The sequence below is a fragment of the Symphalangus syndactylus genome, chromosome 16 (genome assembly GCF_028878055.3).
Source record: "Symphalangus syndactylus isolate Jambi chromosome 16, NHGRI_mSymSyn1-v2.1_pri, whole genome shotgun sequence".
Taxonomy (NCBI): domain Eukaryota; kingdom Metazoa; phylum Chordata; class Mammalia; order Primates; family Hylobatidae; genus Symphalangus; species Symphalangus syndactylus.
The window spans coordinates 67257872-67281433 of NC_072438.2; the positions used below are offsets into that span (position 1 = coordinate 67257872).

At 39.0% G+C, this 23562-nt stretch overlaps 1 protein-coding gene across 4 annotated transcripts in view; it reads right to left on the reverse strand.

Annotated features, from left to right (window-relative positions):
* Nucleotides 1-23562, reverse strand: part of WDR70 (WD repeat domain 70) — a 394244-nt gene that overhangs the window by 329482 nt on the left and 41200 nt on the right. For all 4 annotated transcript variants that reach the window (XM_055246343.2, XM_055246344.2, XM_055246345.2 and 1 more), the window contains 2 exons: nucleotides 7613-7672; nucleotides 6082-6215 (listed from right to left, as the gene is read on the reverse strand). In XM_055246343.2, coding sequence (XP_055102318.1) covers nucleotides 6082-6215; nucleotides 7613-7672 — 194 coding nt within the window. The remainder of the gene's footprint in view (nucleotides 1-6081; nucleotides 6216-7612; nucleotides 7673-23562) is intronic.

Genomic DNA, 23562 nt, shown 5'->3' on the forward strand with positions numbered 1-23562 from the left:
GAAGAACCTAAAAAAACATGATAGAAGTACTCCTGATATGACGTAATAAGAAAGCCACTTCACCTCTGTGATATTCTTCCCAAGGACTCATAATCTCAATCTAACCACGAGAAAAGCATCAGACAAAAGCAAATTGACAGACATTCTACAAAATACCTGACCAATACCCCTCAAAACTGTCATGGTCATGAAAAACAATGAAAAACTGAGAAACTGTCAGGGACTAAACAAATATAAGGACCAAAGGTAATGTGGTATCTTGGAGGAATCATTAGTGGAAAAAAAAACAGTGAAATCCAAATAAAGTTTGGAGATTAATTAATAGTAACTGACTACTGTTATTTCTTAATTGTGACAAATGGACCATAAGATGTTAACCATAAGAAAAACTGGGTGAAGTGTATGCGTAAACTCTGTACTATCTTTGTAGCTTATCTATAAATTTAAAAATATTCTGAAATTTAAAAGTTTACTAAATATTTTGAAATTGAAATAGAAATATCAATGTGACCTTGTAATTTAAACAGACACATATATGCATGAATATATACACATCTATATTTTCTACCTCTTTCCATCAAAAGGTCAAAAGCAATGACATCCCAATATCAATGAGCATGCCTAGCAATCAGATTTGGTCTCCAAATATCATTCCCACAAAAAGAAAGGAAGGCTACTCGGGGAAGTACTGATTCCAGGACTCGGACAGGAACGTAACAGGAAGCCTACATCATGTTGTGCGAGAAACCAAGTTAAGTTTTAAAGACTAATAAGGTCATGTCAAAATTATACAGCAATCAAGGACTCCTACTAGACAAATCTAGGACAATTTAAACATCAAAAAGAATAATGACTGCAATTGACTGAAACATGAAAATTTAAAAATCGTACTGATACTCAAAAACGAAAAAGAAATCATCACCAGTAACACAAACAACTCATTTATCACCACCAGCCCTTAAGCTAAAAATGGCAATTAAAGAAAGATAAGTAAGCTTTTATCCTGTCTCTTCAGTAGTAACTATATTTGAGGGTAACCAAATAACATCAGTAAATGAGGAAAAGTTTTTCTTTTTTTCTTTTTTAATTATACTTTAAGTTCTAGGTTACATGTGCACAACATGCAGGTTTGTTACATATGTACACATGTGCCATGTTGGTGTGCTGCACCCATTAACTCGTCATTTACATTAGGTATATCTCCTAGTGCTATGCTGCACCCATTAACTCGTCATTTACATTAGGTATATCTCCTAGTGCTATCCCTCCCTCCTCCCCCCATCCCACGACAGGCCCCGGAGTGTGATGTTGCCCTTCCTGTGACCATGTGTTCTCACTGTTCAATTCCCACCTATGAGTGAGAACATGCGGTGTTTGGTTTTCTGTCCTTGTGATACTTAGCTGAGAATGATGGTTTCCAGCTTCATCCATGTCCATACAAAGGACATGAACTCATCATTTTTCATGGCTGCATAGTATTCCATGGTGTGTATGTGCCACATTGTCTTAATCCAGTCTATCATTGATGGACATGCGGGTTGGTTCCAAGTCTTTGCTATTGTGAATAGTGCCGCAATAAACATACGTGTGCATGTGTCTTTATAGCAGCATGATTTATAATCCTTTGGGTATATAACCAGTAATGGGATGGCTGGATCAAACGGTATTTCTAGTTCTAGATCCCTGAGGAATCGCCACACTGACTTCCACAATGGTTGAACTAGTTTACAGTCCCACCAACAGTGTAAAAGTGTTCCTATTTCTCCAAATCCTCTCCAGCACCTGTTGTTTCCTGACTTTTTAATGATGGCCATTCTAACTGGTGTGAGATGGTATCTCATTGTGGTTTTGACTTGCATTTCTCTGATGGCCAGTGATGATGAGCATTTTTTCACGTGTCTGTTGGCTGCATAAATGTCTTCTTTTGAGAAGTGTCTGTTCATATCCTTCACCCACTTTTTGATGGGGTTGTGTTTTTTTTGTAAATTTGTTTGAGTTCTTTGTAGGTTTTGGATATTAGCCTTTTGTCAGATGGGTAGATTGCAAAAATTTCCTCCCATTCTGTAGTTTGCCTGTTCACTCTGATGGGTAGATTGCAAAAATTTCCTCCCATTCTGTAGGTTGCCTGTCCACTCTGATGGTATTTTCTTTTGCTGTGCAGAAGCTCTTTAGTTTAATTAGATCCCATTTGTCAATTTTGGCTTTTGTTGCCATTGCTTTTGGTGTTTTAGACATGAAGTCCTTGCCCACGCCTATGTCTTGAATGGTATTGCCTAGGTTTTCTTCTAGGGTTTTTATGGTTTTAGGTCTAACATGTAAGTCTTTAATCCAACTTGAATTAATTTTTGTAAAAGGTGTAAGGAACGGATCCAGTTTCAGCTTTCTACATATGGCTAGCCAGTTTTCCCAGCACCATTTATTAAATAGGGAATCCTTTCCCCATTGCTTGTTTTTGTCAGGTTTGTCAAAGATCAGATAGTTGTAGATATGCGGCATTATTTCTGAGGGCTCTGTTTTGTTCCATTGATCTACGTCTCTGTTGTGGTACCAGTACCATGCTGTTCTGGTTACTGTAGCCTTGTAGTATAGTTTGAAGTCAGGTAGCGTGATGCCTCCAGCTTTGTTCTTTTGGCTTAGGATTGTCTGGGCAATGCAGGCTCTTTTTTGGTTCCATATGCACTTTAAAGTAGTTTTTTCCAATTCTGTGAAGAAAGTCATTGGTAGCTTGATGGGGATGGCATTGAATCTATAAATTACCTTGGGCAGTATGGCCATTTTCACGATATTGATTCTTCCAACCCATGAGCATGGAATGTTCTTCCATTTGTTCATATCCTCTTTTACTTCATTGAGCAGTGGTTTGTAGTTCTCCTTGAAGAGGTCCTTCACATCCCTTGTAAGTTGGATTCGTAGGTATTTTATTCTCTTTGAAGCAATTGTGAATGGGAGTTCACTCATGATTTGGCTCTCTGTTTGTCTGTTTTTGGTGTATAAGAATGCTTGTGATTTTTGTACATTGATTTTGTATCCTGAGACTTTGCTGAAGTTGTTTATCAGCTTAAGGAGATTTTGGGCTGAGACGATGGGGTTTTCTAGATATACAATCATGTCATCTGCAAACAGGGACAATTTGACTTCTTCTTTTCCTAATTGAATATCCTTTATTTCCTTCTCCTGCCTAATTGCCCTGGCCAGAACTTCCAGTACTATGTTGAATAGGAGTGGTGAGAGAGGGCATCCCTGTGTTGTGCCAGTTTTCAAAGGGAATGCTTCCAGTTTTTGCCCATTCAGTATGATATTGGCTGTGGGTTTGTCATAGATAGCTCTTATTATTTTGAGATACGTCCCATCAATACCTAATTTATTGAGAGTTTTCGCATGAAGGGTTGTTGAATTTTGTCAAAGGCCTTTTCTGCATCTATTGAGATAATCATGTGGTTTTTGTCTTTGGTTCTGTTTATATGCTAGACTACATTTATTGATTTGCGTATGTTGAACCAGCCTTGCATCCCAGGGATGAAGCCCACTTGATCATGGTGGATAAGCTTTTTGATGTGCTGCTGGATTCAGTTTGCCAGTATTTTATTGAGGATTTTGGCAGAGACACAACAAAAAAAGAGAATTTTAGACCAATATCCCTAATGAACATTGATGGAAAAGTTTTTCTTTAAGAAGATGCCAGGAAATAAATGCAGATGAAATAACAGAATAAGAAAATCACCAATTTGTAGCCCTCAGTGACATAACCAATTCAGGAAGAAATCATCAATGGACACTAAGCTCATTAGGTGAAAGAATGATGAGTATCTGGATAGTTACGTATTACCAAACTATCTCTCTATGAAGTTCTTGCCTATCTCAAGTATAAAATATTAACTTTACAATGAAGGAATCAGATGTCACTACCTTAATCAAGGGATATACCTTAATTTCTAGTCACTAACAGTGAAACAACTAGACAGTACATGCCATCTGAAGTGATACAATATAATTACGATAAAGCCTTTGATATTCCATAGGAAATATTGGAGAGGAGATAAAGAAACAAGTTAAATCAGGAGTCCCCAAAGCCCAGGCCAAGGACTGGTATCAGTCTGTGGCCTGTTAGGAACCAGGTGCACGGCAGGTGTTGGGAGGGTGAGCGAGCATTACCACCTGAGCTCCAGCTCCTGTCAGATCAACAATGGCATTCAATTCTCATAGGAGTACGAACCCTACTGTGAACTGTGCATGCGAGGGATCTCTAGGTTGCACAATCCTTATTAGGATCTAATGCCTGATGATATGAGATAGAACAGTTTCATCCAGAAACCATCCCACCACCCCGACCTCCACGCTACCCCTAGTCAATGGAAAAACTGTCTTCCACAAAACCAGGCCCTGGTGCAAAAAAGGTTGGGGACCGCTGAGTTAAATGATACCATAAGAAAGCAATATGCCAAAAGATCAGATATGGTCAAAAACAGAAAAGAGAGTGGCTTATGGGCCAGGCGCGGTGGCTCATGCCTGTAATCCCAGCACTTTGGGAAGACAAGGCAGGTGGATTACTTGAGATCAGGAGTTTGAGACCACCCTGGACTACATGGTGAAACCCCATCTCTACCAAAAAAAATACAAAAATTAGCCAGGCATGGTGGTGCACACCGATAGTCCCAGCTATTTGGGAGGCTGAGGTAGGAGGATGTCTTGAGCCCAGGAAGCAGAGGTTGCAGTGAGCCAAAATCTCGCCACTACACTCCAGCCTGGGCAACAGAGCCAGACCCTGTCTCAAAAAAAAAAAAAAAAAAAACACAGAAAGGCTGGCTCACTGTAGCAAAATGGAAGGCCCTTTCTAACATAATGCTAGCCGACCATACCTAAACAGTACAAAATGGATTGGTACCTGGTTAATGGCTTAACATATGTTAATTTCTCATTTCTCAGGATTAATTGGAATGTTTTAAAACAAAGTTTTTTTCGTTTTTTTAATTTTTTTGTTTTGAGATGGAGTCTTGCTCTGTCGCCCAGGATAGAGTGCAGTGGCGCAATCTTGGCTTACTGCTGCCTCCACCTCCTGGGTTCAAGCAATTCTCCTGCCTCAGCCTCCGAAGCAGCTGGGATTACAGGCACAAGCCACCATGCCTGGCTTGTTTTTTTTTTTTTTTTTTTTTTGAGACGGAGTCTCACTCTCTCACCCAGGCTGGAGTGCAGCGCGCAATCTCGGCTCACTGCAAGCTCCGCCTCCCAGGTTCACGCCATTCTCCTGCCTCAGCCTCTCCGAGTAGCTGGGACTACAGGTGCCTGCCACCACGCCTGTCTAATTTTTTGTCTTTTTAGTAGAGACGGGGTTTCACCATGGTCCCGATCTCCTGACCTCGTGATCCGCCCGCCTCGGCCTCCCAAAGTGCTGGGATTACAAGCGTGAGCCACCGCGCCCGGCCTGCCTGGCTTGTTTTTATATTTTTAGTAGAGATGGAGTTTCACCATGTTAGACAGGCTGGTCTTGAACCCCTGACCTCAGGTGATCTGCCCACCTTGGCCTCCCAAAGTGCTGGGATTACAGGCATGAGCCACTGCGCCTGGCCTTTTGTAATTTTTTTTGAGACGGAGTCTCTCTCTGTTGCTGGGCTGGAGTGCAGTGGCACAATCTCGGCTCACTGCAACCTCCACCTCTCAGGCTAAAGCAATTCTCCTGCCTCAGCCTCCCGAGTAGCTGGATTACAGGCATGCACCACCACGCCCAGCTAATTTTTGTAATTTTAGTACTCTACTAACGGGCTTTTGCTCTACAACGGGCTTTTGCCATGTTGTCCATTCTGGTCTCAAACTCCAGGCCTCAGGTGATCCGCCTGCCTCAGCTTTCTAAAGTTCTGGAATTAGAAGTGTCAGCCACCACGCCCAGCCTAAAATATAAGTTTATGAAACAAAAGAAATGTAAGGCTCATTTTACTTCATTTAAATTATGAAGGCAGTATACAGTCATATAAACGTAATGTATTTTGATACAAATCATTGTAGATGGGATTCCAAAGCCAACAGCACTGTCCTCCAATGTGAAGATATTAACTCAAATATGAAGATATTAAGTAAGTGAATACATACCACTCACAGGGCTGAAGGGATCGAAATGCCTTAAAAGAAGCATCCATTCCAGCAAAATCCCAAAACTTAACATCATAGTCATATCCTCCTGTCACCAAACGGGCACCTGAGGGATCCAGACCCAAAGCAGACACCTGGTTTTAAAAAAATAAAATAAAATGACTGGAGCAAAATGACATATGGTCAATTATAACCCCCATTTCTGTTCTTTAATCCCACCCCCTATGTTATAGGCCTTGGAAGCACAAACCACCAACTATTGTTACTTCTGAAAAGTGGGAATGGATGGTGCCTTCTATATTATTAGACTTTGTTACTATATTAATTCTTTTGCAATAAAGAAAAATACTTTAAATCTATTTGACAATTTTGTCCCAAATCATCAACCATGTACTCAGAATAGCTATCACTGCAATTCCGTAAGATAAACTAAGTTGCTTTAGTGTACAAGTAAAAATCTTACAAATAATTACAATAATTCAGCATTTTCAATATACAATCTAAGAGAATGGCATGAACCCAGGAGGCGGAGCTTGCAGTGAGCAGAGATCACACCACTGCACTCCACTCTGGGTGACAGAGCGAGACTCCGTCTCAAAAAAAAACGAATGAGGACTCCAAAGAGGTTTTGTTTATGTGAGTTATATGTATCACTATTTCCACTAGAAGTTAAAACTAAGAGATTTTTACATCTTTTCCATTTCACTTAAAATAACAATAAACCCATTATATTTAACATAAATATTTTTATGAAAACAATATTTTCAAAAGAAAAAACTGTAAGAATGACCCTGTTTATATCATTTCTGGGTCTATCTCTACTGATTGATATTTCCCTCTTATTATGGGATGTATTTTCTTACTTCTTTACATGTCAGTTAGAAAAAAGTAGTTTCACTGAAAAGGGAAAGATAATTTTTTTCATTTCATATGAATGTTTCACTCATTTAACTACTACTTTTTAGTGGCTTTGCAATAAGATACAATGATTTCACCTTACATCTCAAATATTTTATATTATTCATCTTTAAATATTTTAGATTACTCAAACGTAAGTAAATATAACAATATAAACATGCAATCTGTAAACTATGTATTAATAAACACTTAGAGCCACAGTAACTACTTAAAGTTCATTTCTTATCTCAACATTCATCTGAAAAATGAACAAATTTATGCCTTTTACTGATACAGAAGTAAAGCTAAAGGTAGTAAGAAATTTTCCCACACCATAAAAAGCAAAATTGTGTTTGAGTTTCATTTCTTTCTTCCACTTATAATGTTCCTATATTAAAAAACAAGAGATTTTTAAAGCCAACAATAACAGTGACAATAAGTGTTCCTATTTTAACTAAAAGGAAATGGCTATTTTGACTGAACATAAAAGTAATCTATTTTTCCTTAATGTTTATAGCTTTTATGTCATCAGTTGATTGTATAATTAGCCTTAATACAAATGTATCTTATCAGTTCACTTTTCCATGACAGCCCTGTAATTTGAGAGGGGAAAAAACTAGATTTTTAAACTTACTGTTTTAGTGCCATGCTTCAGCGTTATCTCATGTGAGTCAGGAATCTTGTGAACAGGATTCTGAAACAAGAAAACCCCATGACATTAACTGTAAAATATCATATTTGTGGGGAACTACACACCACATTTCACGGGAAATACAATTTTTTTTAATTGTATCATTGGCTTTTAAACACAAAGCTTAAAAAAACAGCAAAAAAGTATGAGAGTATCTTTTTTCTACACTTCTAGATACACTACAATGGGTCTCTGATGATAAACTGATTTTAAATCTCTAAAAGGATAAACCTAAGAAACTCATTAGGTTCTATAAAATTATCTCTTATTGTCAACATAAATTGAAATTTTAATTTAATCCAAATGTAAAAATAAATCAGTAGTTCTTAATAGTATAATTCATAAAGAAAAATTAGAAATTTATTTTTCCTCTAAATCACAGCTTATCAAGAGGAACGAAAAGGTCGATATCTGCTTACCTTACTTTAATATCAAAAATTATTTTTAAGCATATTATAACCTATGTATAAAATAATAATTACAGATTTTCCTAAAAAATAACCAACAAAGTCCTTTCAACATTGAAAATTTTTAAAGTTCTCTATTTATCTATTCTGGGGCATACCAAGTGTTAAGTACTTAATTTCTAACAAACAACAAAACCTTCACAGGGTAACTATACACCTTTTAACCCTTCAAAGTTAAAAAGAAAATTGTTCAAAAATGGTAAAAATAAGAAACTCCAAATCATTCACTGATTCATTGGTTCAATAAGCATTTACTGAAGTGGGATTATACCAGTTGTTAGGTGGCAGCAGACACAGTCTCTTCTCATCCCTCCCACACAAGAAGCATATGGTTTAACAGGGAGATATCAATGACTCTACTTCAGTATAATAAATGCTATGATAGACAGGAGTATGGGCAGAACAACTGAGGGACAGTAAAGAGGAATGCATAAATCAGACATAAGAGGTTACAGTGATCATTTAAATCAGAGGTTTCATTGTTTACTCAAGTCTCATTACTCAAGAGCAGGCTAATCCTACTAATATTATATGTCTATTACAAATTCAAGAATCATCTCACCATGTACTTAAACATGTGACCTAACAGCTCTTTCTTTTATATCTTCAATCTTTCCCCTGCTATAGCTCTTTCTCTTCAACATATAAACAAAGTATTAATACTTACCATAAAATTTATTGCTCAATCGTTATCTTCTCTTCTGCAATCCAGCTTTTTCAAACTATGGCTTCACTCAGTGTCCCCACTTTCTTTCACCCTCTACCTCAATTTTGGCATTTATCATTTTATTCCTAATTCTTAGCACAGATCTTGGCACATAAGAGGCTCTCAGTAAATAGTTCTAAATGAACAAACAAGTCACTATAAATCCCTCTGCACACTTTACAGAACTTAATCTACATACAAGAACTTTCAACAGCATGGTAACTATTTATCTCCTCCATCTTGAAACTGTCCTTTGCTGGGAGGAAATAGCCTGCAGAAAAAGCCAGAAACGCTAGAGTTTTTTAAACTAGCAATGCCATTAATTAACCATGTAATGACTTGAGCAAAGTTATGACTCTCAGTTTCATTTGCAAACTATGAATAATAGCACCTGCCCCACTGGTTACAGTGAAGTAAGTGGTTTCAAACTCCTAACAGAGTTTGGCACATGGTAGAGCTCAATAAATGATAGCCAGTATTTATTCCAAGGCTTACCTTCTATATTGGTCACATCATCTTAGTGTTTTTCCAGGCTTCTTTTCCTCTTTACATGGCTAATTTTTATTCATCCTTCAAAACTCAATTCAGATGTGACCAGCTGCTCAAAGCACTTCTCAACATTTCAAACTCTGGGTTAAATGGCCCTCCTATGCATTTCTATGGCATTTCCTTATCTTAATCACAGAACTTATAACAATACATTGTAATTTTTTACCTATCTCCCCCACCACCACCCCCTTATCAAACTGCAAAATATAAGCTTCTCAAAGACTATATCTATTTATCATCTCTGGATCCCCTATGCACAAAAAAGCTGGTATATGGCAGACATACATACACACACAGAGAGGTTTTAGAAATGAATAAATGGCCCACTGTCTACCTTGTTCATCACACTAGATTGTAATTTTTAATTAACTTTCAAATTTTAGAGTAATGATTATGTCCATAAAGAAAAGCAGGTGCTATCACCTCAGGCCAGCCTGGTGAGAGGCAAGAGATAACTAAGATTTTCAAAAGCTGAAAACCTTTTAAGACCAAATTATTATATCCCAGACTAAAAGCAGATTGAAGATTGCAACAATACAGAAATAAAGGTAGTTTTGTTTTAGATTGTAAAGAAACAGTTGGGGAATTTGCAGTTTTTTTTTCAAGACAAAGACATTACTGTATTGTTTACTATACTGTGGAAAGTGCTGCACATACCTCTTTCAGAGATATCAATATTTGAACATAAATTCCAAAACAATTTAAAGGTCAAATTCTAGACTATTCCTACACTGAATAATCTGAGTCACTACTCCCTTTGCAGCTGACCACAGTTGAACATAATGAAAACTCATCTGTAAGTGCTAAATATTCTTGCAAGAACCAAGATAATACTTGAAATGTTCTACTTACAGAAGAATCTATCATAGTTTATACCTCATTTCATAACTACTTTTTCATCACTCAGCAAATAGAAATACTGTCACCAAAAAGATAGGATGAAAATTATTTCATTTATTTCAATGCAGAATGTGCCTATATATAGACAATTTCTAACACTTAAAAAAATTTACAAGGACACACAACTTAGTATTTATATTAGGAGTGAATTAACCGTTTAAATAAATGTTTACATTTAAAATCAAAGTTTTACTGGAAGTCATGCATGGCATAACTCATAAAAATCCCATATAATTGGCACAGCTAAATCATCTAAAATAGTAGCAATCCATCTTTCGGTAGCATATCACTTGATGGTGACTGTTCTTTTTCCAGAACTTTTACTAATGACTTTTTGAAATATAGCTTAGTGTGAAATTTGCTATAACAGTAAAATATTTTCAAGATTTTCCTGCCAAGGAACCTCATAAACTATTTGACTTCAATGAAGTAATTTATTACCAGAATTCATAACAAGAGCTACAGTCCTAATGGAAGAGAGGAAAATATACCATTTTTTTGTTTTGGCTTAATTTTGAAAACCAATCAAAGGATTATTTCCCAGGCTCTGTGGTCTACTCCCAATAACAACAATGATGGCAAATATATCTAAAATAATATGAGCAATTCTATCTGATGAACATCCTTACAGAGATTTCAAATGATTTACAAATCAGAAACAACCCTTCCAGGCTAAGGTCACATACAACTATAAGCCATAATAAAACCTCTACCCAATAACAAAGATCTGCTACAAAGTTGCTGATGCTGGGGGAAGACAGTAAGGACTGCCAAAAAGAAGCTTGAAAATGAGTGCTATTTTCTCGCAGAAATCACTGAAGTACAGTTACCAGTGCAGGCAACCAGAATTAAAGTCTATTCTAGTGCAACTATGGAGATCTAATAACACTAACTTAACATTAATTAATGTCTTCATTGATATGGTTCGGCTGTGACCCCACCCAAAATCTCATCTTGAACTGTAATCCCCACATTCCCAGGACCAGGTGGAGGTAACTGGATCATGGGGGCGGCTTCCCCATGCTGTTCTCCTGAGAGTGAGTGATTCTCACAAGATCTGATGGTTTTATGAGCATTTGACATTTCCCCTGCTTGCATGTCGCACTCTGTCTTGCCACCCTGTGAAGAAGGTGACTGTTTCTCCTTTGCCTTCTGCCATGATTTTAAGTGTCCTGAGGCCTCCCCAGAAATGTGAAACTGTGAGTCAATTAAACCTCTTTCCTTTATAAATTATCCAGTCTTCTGTATTTCTTCATAGCAGTGTGAGAATGAACTAATACCTTCATTTACTCACTAAACGTTCACTTAACAAACATTAATTATTTAATCACATACCACACACCGGGTTAGATTAATGATAAAAGAACTATTAACAAAGACTCTGCTTACACAGAACTGTCAGTCCAGAAAAGCAAAATAAGACAGGTAAACAAATGGGCAAATGAAAATGTTTCAGTTGCTGTAACAGAAGTATACACAGGGTTCAGTGCTCAATTCCATTCTGCCTAAGAAAGCAGGTGGTTAGAAAAGAGATTTCTGGTATCTTTCAAAAAATAGAGGTTATCTAGATGAATATGAAGAACATCCAGGAGAGAATAATATAAATCTTGACACTTTCTGAACTTCAAATATTTTTCCCTCACTAGAGTTTGAATTGCTAGGCAGAAAATAGAGCAAGGGTGTATGTGTTACACATATACAGCACTATGCCACTTTATAGAAGGAACTTCAGCGTCCTTGGATTTGGGGATCAGCAGGAGAGTCCTGGAGCCAATTCCTCTCAAAGGGCCAACTGTATACGTATATAAGCCAGAGAGATAGTTACAAACCAGGTTGTATACGATTCCAAAAAACAGAAGTTTAAGCTCTGAGTCATAGAAAGTAATTTGATAAAGTCTGAGATTTTAGACCAGGCACGGTGGCTCACGCCTGTAATCCCAGTACTTTGGAAGGCCAAGGCAGGCGGATCACTTGAGGCCAGGAGTTCGAGACCAGCCTGACCAACATGGTGAAACCCCATCTCTATTAAAAATACAAAAATTAGGCAGGTGTGGTAGCACACGCCTGTAATTCTAACTACTCGGGAGGCTGAGGCACATGAATTGCTTGAACCCAGGAGGTGAGGGTTGCAAGGAGCCAAGATCGTGCCACTGCACTCCAGCCCAGGTGACTGAGACTCTGTCTCAACAACAACAAAAAAAAATCTGAGATTTTAAAATATCACCAAAGTGTTCTGGGCATCAAAAGAAATAATCAATACAGTAAAAAGACAATCTACAGAGAAATGGGAGAAAATTTGTGCAAATCATATATATATAAGGGATTAATATCTAGATTACATATTTTTTTAATTTCTACAGCTCAACAACAGAAAAAAACAAACCACCTCATTTTAAAATGAGCAAAAGGCCGGGCACAGTGGCTCACACCTATAATCCCAGCACTTTCGGAGGCCAAGGCAGGCAGATCACGAGGGAGGTCAGGAGATCAAGACCATCCTGGCCAACATAGTGAAATCCCGTCTCTACTAAAATACAAAAAGTTAGCCAGAAAGGCTGGGCGCGGTGGCTCAAAGGCCGGGCAAGGTGGTTCAAAGGCTGGGCGTGGTGGCTCATGCCAGTAATCCCAGCACTTTGGGAGGCTGAGGTGGGCAGATCACAAGGTCAGGAGATCAAGACCATCCTGGCTAACACAGGAAACCCCATCTCTAGTAAAAAAAAAAATACAAAAATTAGCCGGGCATGGTGGCACACGCCTGTAGTCCCAGCTACTCAGGAGGCTGAGGCAGGAGAATTGCTTGAACTCGGGAGGCGGAGGTTGCAGTGAGCCGAGATCATGCCACTGAACTCCAGCCTGGGCCACAGAGCGAGACTACGTCTCAAAAATAAAAATAAAATGAGCAAAAGAATAGGCATTTCTCCAAAGAAGGTAACCAAATGGCCAATAAGCACATGAAAAGATGCTCAGCATCACTAATAATTAAGGAAATGCAAATTAAAAGCACAATGAAATATCACTTCACACTAGGATCAAAAAACTTTTACTATCAAATAAACAGAAAATAACAAGTGTTGGTAAGGAGGTAAAGAAACTGGAATCCTTGTGCAATGTTGGTAGGAATGTAAAATGGTATAGCTACTATGGAAAACAGCTTGGTAGTTCCTCAGAAAATTAAAAATAAAATTACTGTATGATCCAGCAATTCCAATTCTGGGTATATACCCAAAAGAATTGAAAGCAGAGTCTTGAAGAGCTATTTGTACATCCATGTTCACAGTAGTATTCACAACAACCAAGAGGTGAAAAGCAACACAAGTATCTACTGATGGATGAATTAATCAACAAAATGTGACATAAACATAAAACAGAATATTTTTCCGTCTTAAAAAGAAAGAAAATTCTGACACATGCTACAACACAGATGAACCTTGAAGACATTATGTTAAGTAAAATAAATCGGTTACAAAAAGACAAATACTATATGGTTCCACTTATATGTGCTAGAGCAGTCCGATTAATAGAGATAGAAAGCAGAATGGTTGCTGCCAGGGGCTGGGGGCAGGAGGAAACTGGGAGTTGCTATTTAATGGATATAGAGTTTCAGTTAGCAAAATGAAAAAGTTCTGGGGATTGATTGTACAATAATGTGAATATATGGCCGGGCGCGGTGGCTCACGCCTGTAATCCCAGCACTTTGGGAGGCCGAGGCGGGCGGATCACGAGGTCAGGAGATCGAGACCATCCTGGCTAACACGGTGAAACCCCGTCTCTACTAAAAAATACAAAAAAATTAGCCGGGCGAGGTGGCGGGCGCCTGTAGTCCCAGCTACGCGGGAGGCTGAGGCAGGAGAATGGCGTGAACCCCGGGGAACGGAGCCTGCAGTGAGCCGAGATCGCGCCACTGCACTCCAGCCTGGGTGAAAGAACGAGACTCCTTCTCAAAAAAAAAAAAAAAAAAAAAAAAAAATAATGTGAATATATGTAACAATACTGAATTGTACACTTAAAAATGGTTCAGATGGTAAATTTTATGTTATGCGTTTTTAGCACAATAAAATTAATAATTAAAAAATCATCAAGGCTGTGGTGTGGAGGCTGAACTAGGAAATTACCAGTATAAGGTAAATGCCAGTGTAAACACAGGGAAGCCTATTAAAATATTCTTGCAATAATCCAGAGAGGACCTGAATTGACATAATACAGTGGGAATGGAAAAAAGAAAAAAAAAAAAAAGGAATTATATACGAGATCTTAAGCACTTAAGATGTGAAGAAGGCTGGGCATGGTGGCTCACGCTTGTAATCCCAACACTTTGGGAGGCCGAGGAGGGCGGATTACAAGGTCAGGAGATCGAGACCACGGTGAAACCCCGTCTCTACTAAAAATAAAAAAAAATTAGCCGGGCGTGGTGGCAGGCGCCTGTAGTCCCAGCTACTCGGAGAGGCTGAGGCAGGAGAATGGCGTGAACCCAGGAGGCGGAGCTTGCAGTAAGCCGAGATTGCGCCACTGCACTCCAGCCTGGGTGACAGAGCGAGACTCCGTCTCAAAAAAAAAAAAAAAAAAAAAGGATGTGAAGAAATAAAGATAGCTCTGTCACTCTCCACCCAAAGCCCTGACATCACTCTTATAATTAACTATTCAATAAATATTTATTGAGTACTGATTATGCCTAGCACTGATGATATTCTGGTTATAAAGAAAGAAGGTTCCTGCCTTCATGAATCTTGCAATCCAATGACAGTCAGAACTTTAAATATATGTGGCCAGGCGCAGGGGCTCATGCCTGCAATCCCAACACTTTGGGAGGCCAAAGCAGCCTGATCACCTAAGGTCAGGAGTTCCAGACCAACCTAGCCAACATAGTGAAACCCCATCACTAGTAAAAATACAAAAATTAGCCAGACATGGTGGCACAAGCCTATAGTCCCAGCTACCCAGGAGGCTGAGGCAGGAGGATGGCTTGAACCCGGGAGGCAGAGGTTGCAGTCAGCCAAGATTGTGCCACTGCACTCCAACCTGGACGATAGAAGGAAAAATAAAATGTATATATACACAGGCTGGGCACGGTGGCTCGCATCTGTAATCCCAGCAGTTGGGAGACCGAGGCAGGTGGATCACTTGAGGTCAGGAGTTTGAGACCAGCCTGGCCAACAGGGTGAAACCCCGTCGCTACTAAAGATACAAAAATTAGCTGGGTGTGTTGGCGCAGGCTTGTAATCCCAGCTACTTGGGAGACTAAGGTGGGAGAATCGCTTAAACCCAGGAAGTGGAGGTTGCAGTGAGCCGAGATCATGCCACTGCACTCCAGCCTGGGCAACAGAGCGAGACTCCGTATCAGAAAAAAAAAAAAAAAGAAAGAAAGAAAAGAAAAAATCTGTACACAAAGAATTAATTACAACAGTAAAAACTTCATTAGTGCCGGGCGCGGTGGCTCAAGCCTGTAATCCCAGCACTTTGGGAGGCCGAGGCGGGCGGATCACGAGGTCAGGAGATCGAGACCATCCTGGCTAACACGGTGAAACCCCGTCTCTACTAAAAATACAAAAAATTAGCTGGGCGTGGTGGCAGGCGCCTGTAATCCCAGCTACTCAGGAGGCTGAGGCAGGAGAATGGCATGAACCCGAGAGGTGGAGCTTGCAGTGAGCAGAGATCGTGCCAGTGCACTCCAGCCTGGGGGACAGAGAAAGACTCCGTCTCAAAAAAAAAAAAAAAACAAAAAACAAAAAAAAAAAAACTTCATTAGTACAGGGCGATTTTAATCAATGTGGAAAACGCATTCAATACACTAGTCTTTCATTTTCTTTACCATTATTCAGCCATTTATCCTCATGTCCAATTATAGAATTAATTGACACCCAGTGCTGCTTTGATTCTAAAAGCACAAACCAAGATATCCAAATCTTTAACTACAACAGTTCTCTCTTCAGATCACACTCAGTCACACTGTTTTCTACCTTATTAGTAGACCACTTTACTTGCATCTTATCACTCCCTTTCTCTGACCTTACATCCTAATAAAAGTATTTTATAAAAAGGTGTATTGGAACTAGGTTTACCTCTAAGAGATATATTAGTTAGGACATTGGAAAGTTCACAAATAAAACTTTAAAACAGGCTAGGTGCAGTGGCTCACACCATTTAAGATAATAACAAAAAACATTAAAACTTAGAAATAATTTTTAAAATATGTGCAAGACCTGTACACTTAACACTATGTTACTGAGAAAAATTAAGGAGAACTTAAAATAAATGTTAAGATATATAATGTTTATGGATTGGAAAACAATATTGTTAGGAAAGTAAAGCTCTCAAAACTATAGATTCAATAAATCTCAACCAAAATCTCAGCAGGCAGTTCTGCACAAATTTACAAGCTAATTCTAAAATGTACATGTAAATTTGAAGACTTAGAGTAACCAAAACAGTTTTCATAACCAACAAGTCAGAGAACTGTACACTACATGATTTCATGTATACAGCTATAGTAACTAAGACAGTAACTGAGCTACAGTAACTGAGACACTGTGATAGTAGAGTAAGAATGGCCATGCATATCAATGAAATAAAGAAATCAGAAATTAAGCCACACATATATAAATTTGTTTTCAAGAAAAATGCCAAGATAATCCAAATGAGAAGACCTTTTAAATAAACGATACTCAAACAATTGGGTATCAATTTGGAAAAAATAAAAAAGGAACTCCAATCCTTTCCTTACACCATACATAAAAATTAACTTGAAACAGATAATAAACGTAAAAACTAAACCTATAAAACATGAGAAAATATAGAAAAAATTTTTGCAATCGTTGGTAAGCAAAGATTTCTTAGAATACAAAAAATACCACCAAAAAGGAAAAAAAAAACTGACAAATTGTATTTTATCAAAATTTAACATTTCTGTCCTCAAAAGACATGATCAAGAAAATAAAAGGCAGACTCGGACTGGACAAAGATATTTACAATACATTTATGTGACAAAATACTTCTAGCCAAAATATTTAAGCTCAAAAATAAACTCTAAACTCTACAACTCAATAAAAAGGCAACCTAATTTTTCAAATGGACAAAAGATTTGAACAGACATTTCACAAACGATGTACACGTTAGCCAGGCATAGTGAACGCACATTGCAGTCCCAACTACTCAGGAGCCTAAGGCAGAAGGAATTGCTTGAGCCCAGCAGTTTGAGTCCAGCCTAGGCAACACAGTGAGACCTCATCACAAGAAAAGATGTTTAATGTCAGTCAACAAGGAAATGCAAACTAAAGCCACAATTAAACAGCACTACACACTTACTAGAATAGCTAACATTAAAATTACCAACAATACCAAGTGTAGGCAAGGATATGGAGGAAGCAGAATTCTCCAATTTTGCAGGTGAGAGTGTAAAATGGTATAATCACTCTAAAAAAGTTTGCTAGTTTCTTATAAATATACACTTGCCACGTGATCTATCAATTTTGCTTCCAAGAGAAATAAAAACATATATCTACAAAAAGACCTGTACAAGAATGATCATAGTAGCTTTATACAGAACAGACAAAAACTGAGAACAAGCTATTTGTCTATCAAAAGATGAATAATCTATGGTAGATTCATAAGCGTACTACTACTAAGCAATAAAAATGAATAAAGCACTAACACATGAGACAAGATGGGCAAGTCTCAAAAGCATTATGCTGTGCAAAGTAAGTCAAACACAAAAGAGTTTGTACAGTGTTTCCATTTATATAAAATTCTAGAATGGGCTAAATTAACCTATAGTGACAGAAAGCAGATTTGCCTGGGATTAGGGGTAAATGGAGGGAAAAATGGATTGACAGCAAGGTGGCTTGAAAGAAACATTTTTGGAAATGTTCTAAATCTTGACTGTAGTAGTGATTACTCAAATGCTTGCATTTGTAAAATTTCACAAACTATACTCATAAATTGGTTGCATTTTACTGTGTGTAAACTATACCTCGATAAAACTAATTTTTACTTTTTTTGCTGATATCTGCAGAAAAGCAAAACTGGTATTTTTTTAAATGAAAAAACAAAAACAACAACAACAAAACAAATGCCTGATAGAATTCGTTTTGGCTGTAACAAAAGCCCAAAATAAAGTCAGGACTGACATATGTCTAAGACAATCAGGACCACAGCTTGTTGCCCTCATAAATTCAACAAGTCTAGGTGATGGTCCAAAAGGCTGCTGTGGTTTCCAGACAGCAGGGGAAAAAAAAAGAAAGATACATCTCTTCCCATTAATTTTCCTCTCAAAAGTTGTCCATATTCTTGCACTTACATTTCACTGCCCCGAACTAAGCCACAGAGCCATGCCTAGCAACAGGAGAAGCTGGGAAATGTATCTTTTTTTTTTTTTTTTTTTTTTTTTTTGAGACGGAGTTTCACTCTTGTTGCCCAGACTGGAGTGCAGTGGCATGATATCAGCTCACTGAAACCTCCACCTCCCAGGTTCAAGCAACTCTCCTGCCTCAGTCTCCTGAGTAGCTGGGATTACAGGCGCACGCCACCATGCTCAGCTATTTTTTGTATTTTTAGCAGAGACAGTTTCATCAGGTTGGCCAGGCTGGTCTCGAACTCCTGACCTCAGGTGATCCACCCACCTCGGCCTCCCAAAGTGCATGGATTACTGGTGTGAGCCACCATGCCCAGCTGGGAAATGTATCTTTTATCCTGAACAGTTACATACTGAGAATCCTATTAGGAATAAAAAGAGAATGTATGTGTGCATGCATGTGTGCATGGGTTTATGCATGTGTGTACATGTACATGTATGTACATATACACGTCTATGTGTGCATGTGTATATGAATCAATGAAATGACGTGTTTCTTTTTTTTTTTGAGACGGAGTCTCACTCTTTCGCCCAGGCCAGACCACAGTGGCGCCTCCCGGGTTCATGCCATTCTCCTGCCTCAGCCTCCTGAGTAGCTGGGATTACAGGCGCCCGCCACCACACCCGGCTAATTTTTTGTATTTTTAGTAGAGACGGGGTTTCATCATGTTAGCCAAGATGGTCTCGATCTCCTGACCTCATGGTCCTCCCGCCTCGGCCCCCCAAAGTGCTGGGATTACAGGCGTGAGCCACCACACCCAGCCAACGTGTTTCTTTTTAAAGAGCTCAAAAATCTAGATAAAGCTGAGCGTGGTGGCTCATGCCTGTAATTCTAACATTTTCGGAGACCAAGGCAGGAATATCACTTGAGCCCATGAGTTTGAGACCAACCTGGGCAATACAGCGAAACCCCATCTCTAAAAACAATTTAAAAATTAGCTGGGCATGGTTGTGCACACCTGTATTCCCAGCTACTCAGGAGACTGAGGTGGGATCATTTGAGCCTGGAAGGTCAAGGCTACAGTGAGCCGTGACTATATTCCAGCCTGGCAAGGAGACCTCATCTCAAAAAAAAAAAAAGAACCTAGATTAGGCTTTAAGGCAACTACTTTTAGGTGGATATTAATTAGTCTCCAAAAATGGCCTCAAGAAATCACATCTCTCAATATTCACACCGTTGTTGTCTTCTTCCATGCAGAATCATCAAGTAAGAAGTCTGGATACACCGCTGGAAAGACTAGAGAGAGGGAAGGTGCTTTCCCCGAGTTTCAACGGAGCCAGCCTTCCAGCTGTCCCACCAAGGCACCAGCTATGTAAGTAAGGCCATGGTGAACATGCTATATGCTAACTGCAGCTACACGAGAGATTCAAAGTAAGACCAGAAGCAGCAGCTAACCTCCAGTCAACTTACAGTCATGAGAAAAATTATAATGGCTATTCTTTTAAGTCACTAAGTTTAAGGTGGTTTGTTACATAGAAGTAGATAACTAAAACAGTAAAGATGTTTTGATTTGGCCAAAAAAACAAACTGTAAAGTAATCTCATATAATCTGAATTACTGCTTAAAGTTAAAATAATTACACTTTGTCATTAAATATAATAAAGATGCTTCTCATTTTACTTCATCTAATTCTGACACAATTGACCACACATTTTTTCCTAACACAATCTTCCTTTTGGTTTCCATGACACTTATTATCCTGCTTTACCTTCTACCTCCTTCTCGGCCACCTGTGCAGGACCTTCCTTCTCTATCTGCCCCTCGGGGTTCTGTCCTAGGCTTTCTGCTCATCTTGTTCATTCTCAGAGCTTCAATAGCCATACATATGCTGATGATTCTAAAATCTATAATCCCAGGCTAGATGTCTCTCAACAACAAACCTATATTTCTAGCAGTCATCAGGATGCTTTGCCTGGATGTCTCAGAAATACCTCAACTTAATTGTCCAAAACTGAATTTACAATCTTCCCTATCACTCAGCCTCCAAATTCTGCTCATCCTGCTTTCTATCTCAGCAACTAGTGCCACTATCTACCAGCTACAAAACTAATAATCTTGATGAGTCCCTCTCACCACACTTATATAATCAATTACCAAGTCATTTCCATTCTTCCTAAAAAACATCTTTCAAATTATGCCATTACTCAAAAATCATGCTCAAAATCATTATAATTATAGACAAACTAAGGCTTAGGGGGAAAAAAGAAAAAAAACAGCATAAAAGGAAAAGTCTTTACAATTGTCTACAGGTCCTCCTGTTAGTGTTCTGATGTCAGTCATCTCCTCCTTCTCTCCCTCTTGTTCATTCTGTTCCAGCCATACTCACCTAAGAGCTTTTTTCATGAACGTGCCAGGCACATTACTGCCTTAGGGCCTTTGCACTGGCTGTTCCTTATGCCTGCACCGTTCTCCCAGATATCTACATGGTCAACTTCCTAATCTCTTTCAAGTCTTCTCAAAGGTCATCTTCTGAAGGAGGCTTACCTTGACCGCCCTATTTTAAATTACAACCTGTCTCCCAATTAGCACTTCTGATCCATGTTATCATGCTCTACATGTTCCCTTTCCCTATAGCACTTACAGCTTTCTATTGTTTTATCTTTTTTGTTGTTTTTTTGAGACAGGGTCTCACTCTGTCACCCAAGCTGGAGTGCAGAGGCACAATCATGGCTCACTCACTGCAGTCACGACTGCCCCAGACTTAGATGATCCTTCCACCTTAGCCGCCTGACTAGCTGGTACCACAGGCCTGCATGACCACGCACAGCTAATTTTTCTATTTTTTGTAGAGGCAGGGTTTTGCCATGTTGCACAGGCTATTCTTGAACTCCTGGGCTCAACTGAGCCCCACCCACCTTGGCCTCCCAAAGTGCTGGGATTACAGGTGTGAGCCACCACACCCAGCCTTTATTTATTATCTATTTCTCCCTACTAGAATGCAAGTTCCATAAAAGCAAGTTTTTTTTGTCTGTTTTGTTCTCTGATGTATCTAGGTACCTAGAACAATGTTCAGCTTATAGTAGGCACATATTACAAAATACTTTTTTGACAAAAAGCTGGAAAAAATTACAAATTAAATATAACTATAAAACAAATAAAATGTTAATTCACATCAACGCAAAGTTAATTTGATGAGTGATATTCTGTTGAAGCTACACTGTTGGTTGGGCATGGTGACTCACGCCTGTAATCCCAGTACTTTGGAAGGTGAGGCAGAAGGACTGCTCGAGTCCAGGAGTCCAAGTCCCGCTTGGGCAACAGAGCAAGACCCCATCTCTACAAAAACGAAAATAAAAAAATTAGCCGGGCATGGTGGTGCGCACTTGTAGTTTCAGCTACTCAGCAAGCAGAGGTGGGAGGATCACTTGAGCCTGGGAGCTTGAGGCTGCAGTGAGCCATGATCATGCCACTGTACTCCAGCCTGGGCAACAGAGCAAGACCCCGTCCCTTAAAAAAAAAAAAATAGAAAAACCTAAATTGTCACTTGCAAAGTGCAGTACTGATGCCTCCATCTGGCATGTCTTTTGGTCAATAAGATCCATCCAGTAGCCTTTATAATTATATTTAGTATTACTGCGTGCTATCTAAGCAATTCTAAGAACTGCTAACCGCACAGACATTTGTAAGAACACTTTAATTCCAAAAACAGACAACAGCAATATATTTATAAATAGATAATTTTTTTTTGTCTTTGGTTTTTGTTTTTTTTTTTGAGATGGAGTCTCCCTCTGCCACCAAGGCTGGAATGCAGTGGCGTGATCTCGGCTCACTGCAACCTCCACTTCTCGTGTTCAAGCGATTCTCCTGCCTCAGCCTCCCGAGTAGCTGGGATTACAGGCATGCACCACCTTGCCCAGCTAATTTTTGTATTTTTAGTAGAGGCAGGGTTTCACCATGTTGGCCAGGTTGGTCTTGAACTCCTGACCTCAGGTGATCTGCCCACCTTGGCCTCCCAAAGTGCTGGGATTATAGGCATGAGCCACCAGGAGTTCAAGAATAGGCTGGGTGTGGTGGTTCACACCTGTAATCCCAGCACTTTGGGAGGCCGAGGCGGGCAGATCACGAGGTCAGGAGTTTGAGAACAGCCTGCCCAACAGTGAAACCTCATCTCTACTAAAAGTACACAAAAATTAGCCAGGCGTAGTGGCGGGTGCCTGTAATCCTAGCTACCTGGGAGGCTGAGGCAGGCAAATAGCTTGAACCTAAGAGGCAGAAGCCGCAATGAGCCGAGATAGCACCACTGCACACCAGCCCAGGAGACAGTGCAAGACTCCATCTCAAAAAAAAAAAAAACCAAAGACAAAAAAAAAAACAAACATTTAACCAACCTAAGCAGCAGCAAATCAAATTAATGTTTCAATTTATAATTCTGTCATGATTTTAAAACAGCAATGATTACTGCCAATGAAACGATGGTAGTTGAAAATCATACAAGAAATCCCATATTAGCAACTCTTGTTCTTCTTTTCTTTTTCTTCCCTTGTTTTTTTTCTTCTTTTTTTTTTTTAATGTTTTTGTTTATTATACTGGCCATGAACACTCCACCACAGTAACTCTCCTTCTTATTTACTCCCTAAGTCAGAAGTCCTGGAATCTAGACAGGAATCTATAATTAACTCCACTTGTAACCTTCAGTAAGTTGTTTAACCACACCAAACCTCAGCTTTGTCAATTATAAAAGTGAAAGAGGTTAGTTACCATGAATTATATGACATAATTTACTTTGAATTTATTCACATCTGGAACTGTGAACACTACCTTGTCACTGAGAAGGCCTCCTCTCACTTCCGTCCTCTTCACTTCTTTCCACACTGCTCTCTACAATACTATTCTTCATAGGTTATTTTTCATCAAAAACCTTCAATGGATCTCCACCACCTTGGTGGCAATCAAAAACTTTTCACAACATTCCCACATTTTGTTTTA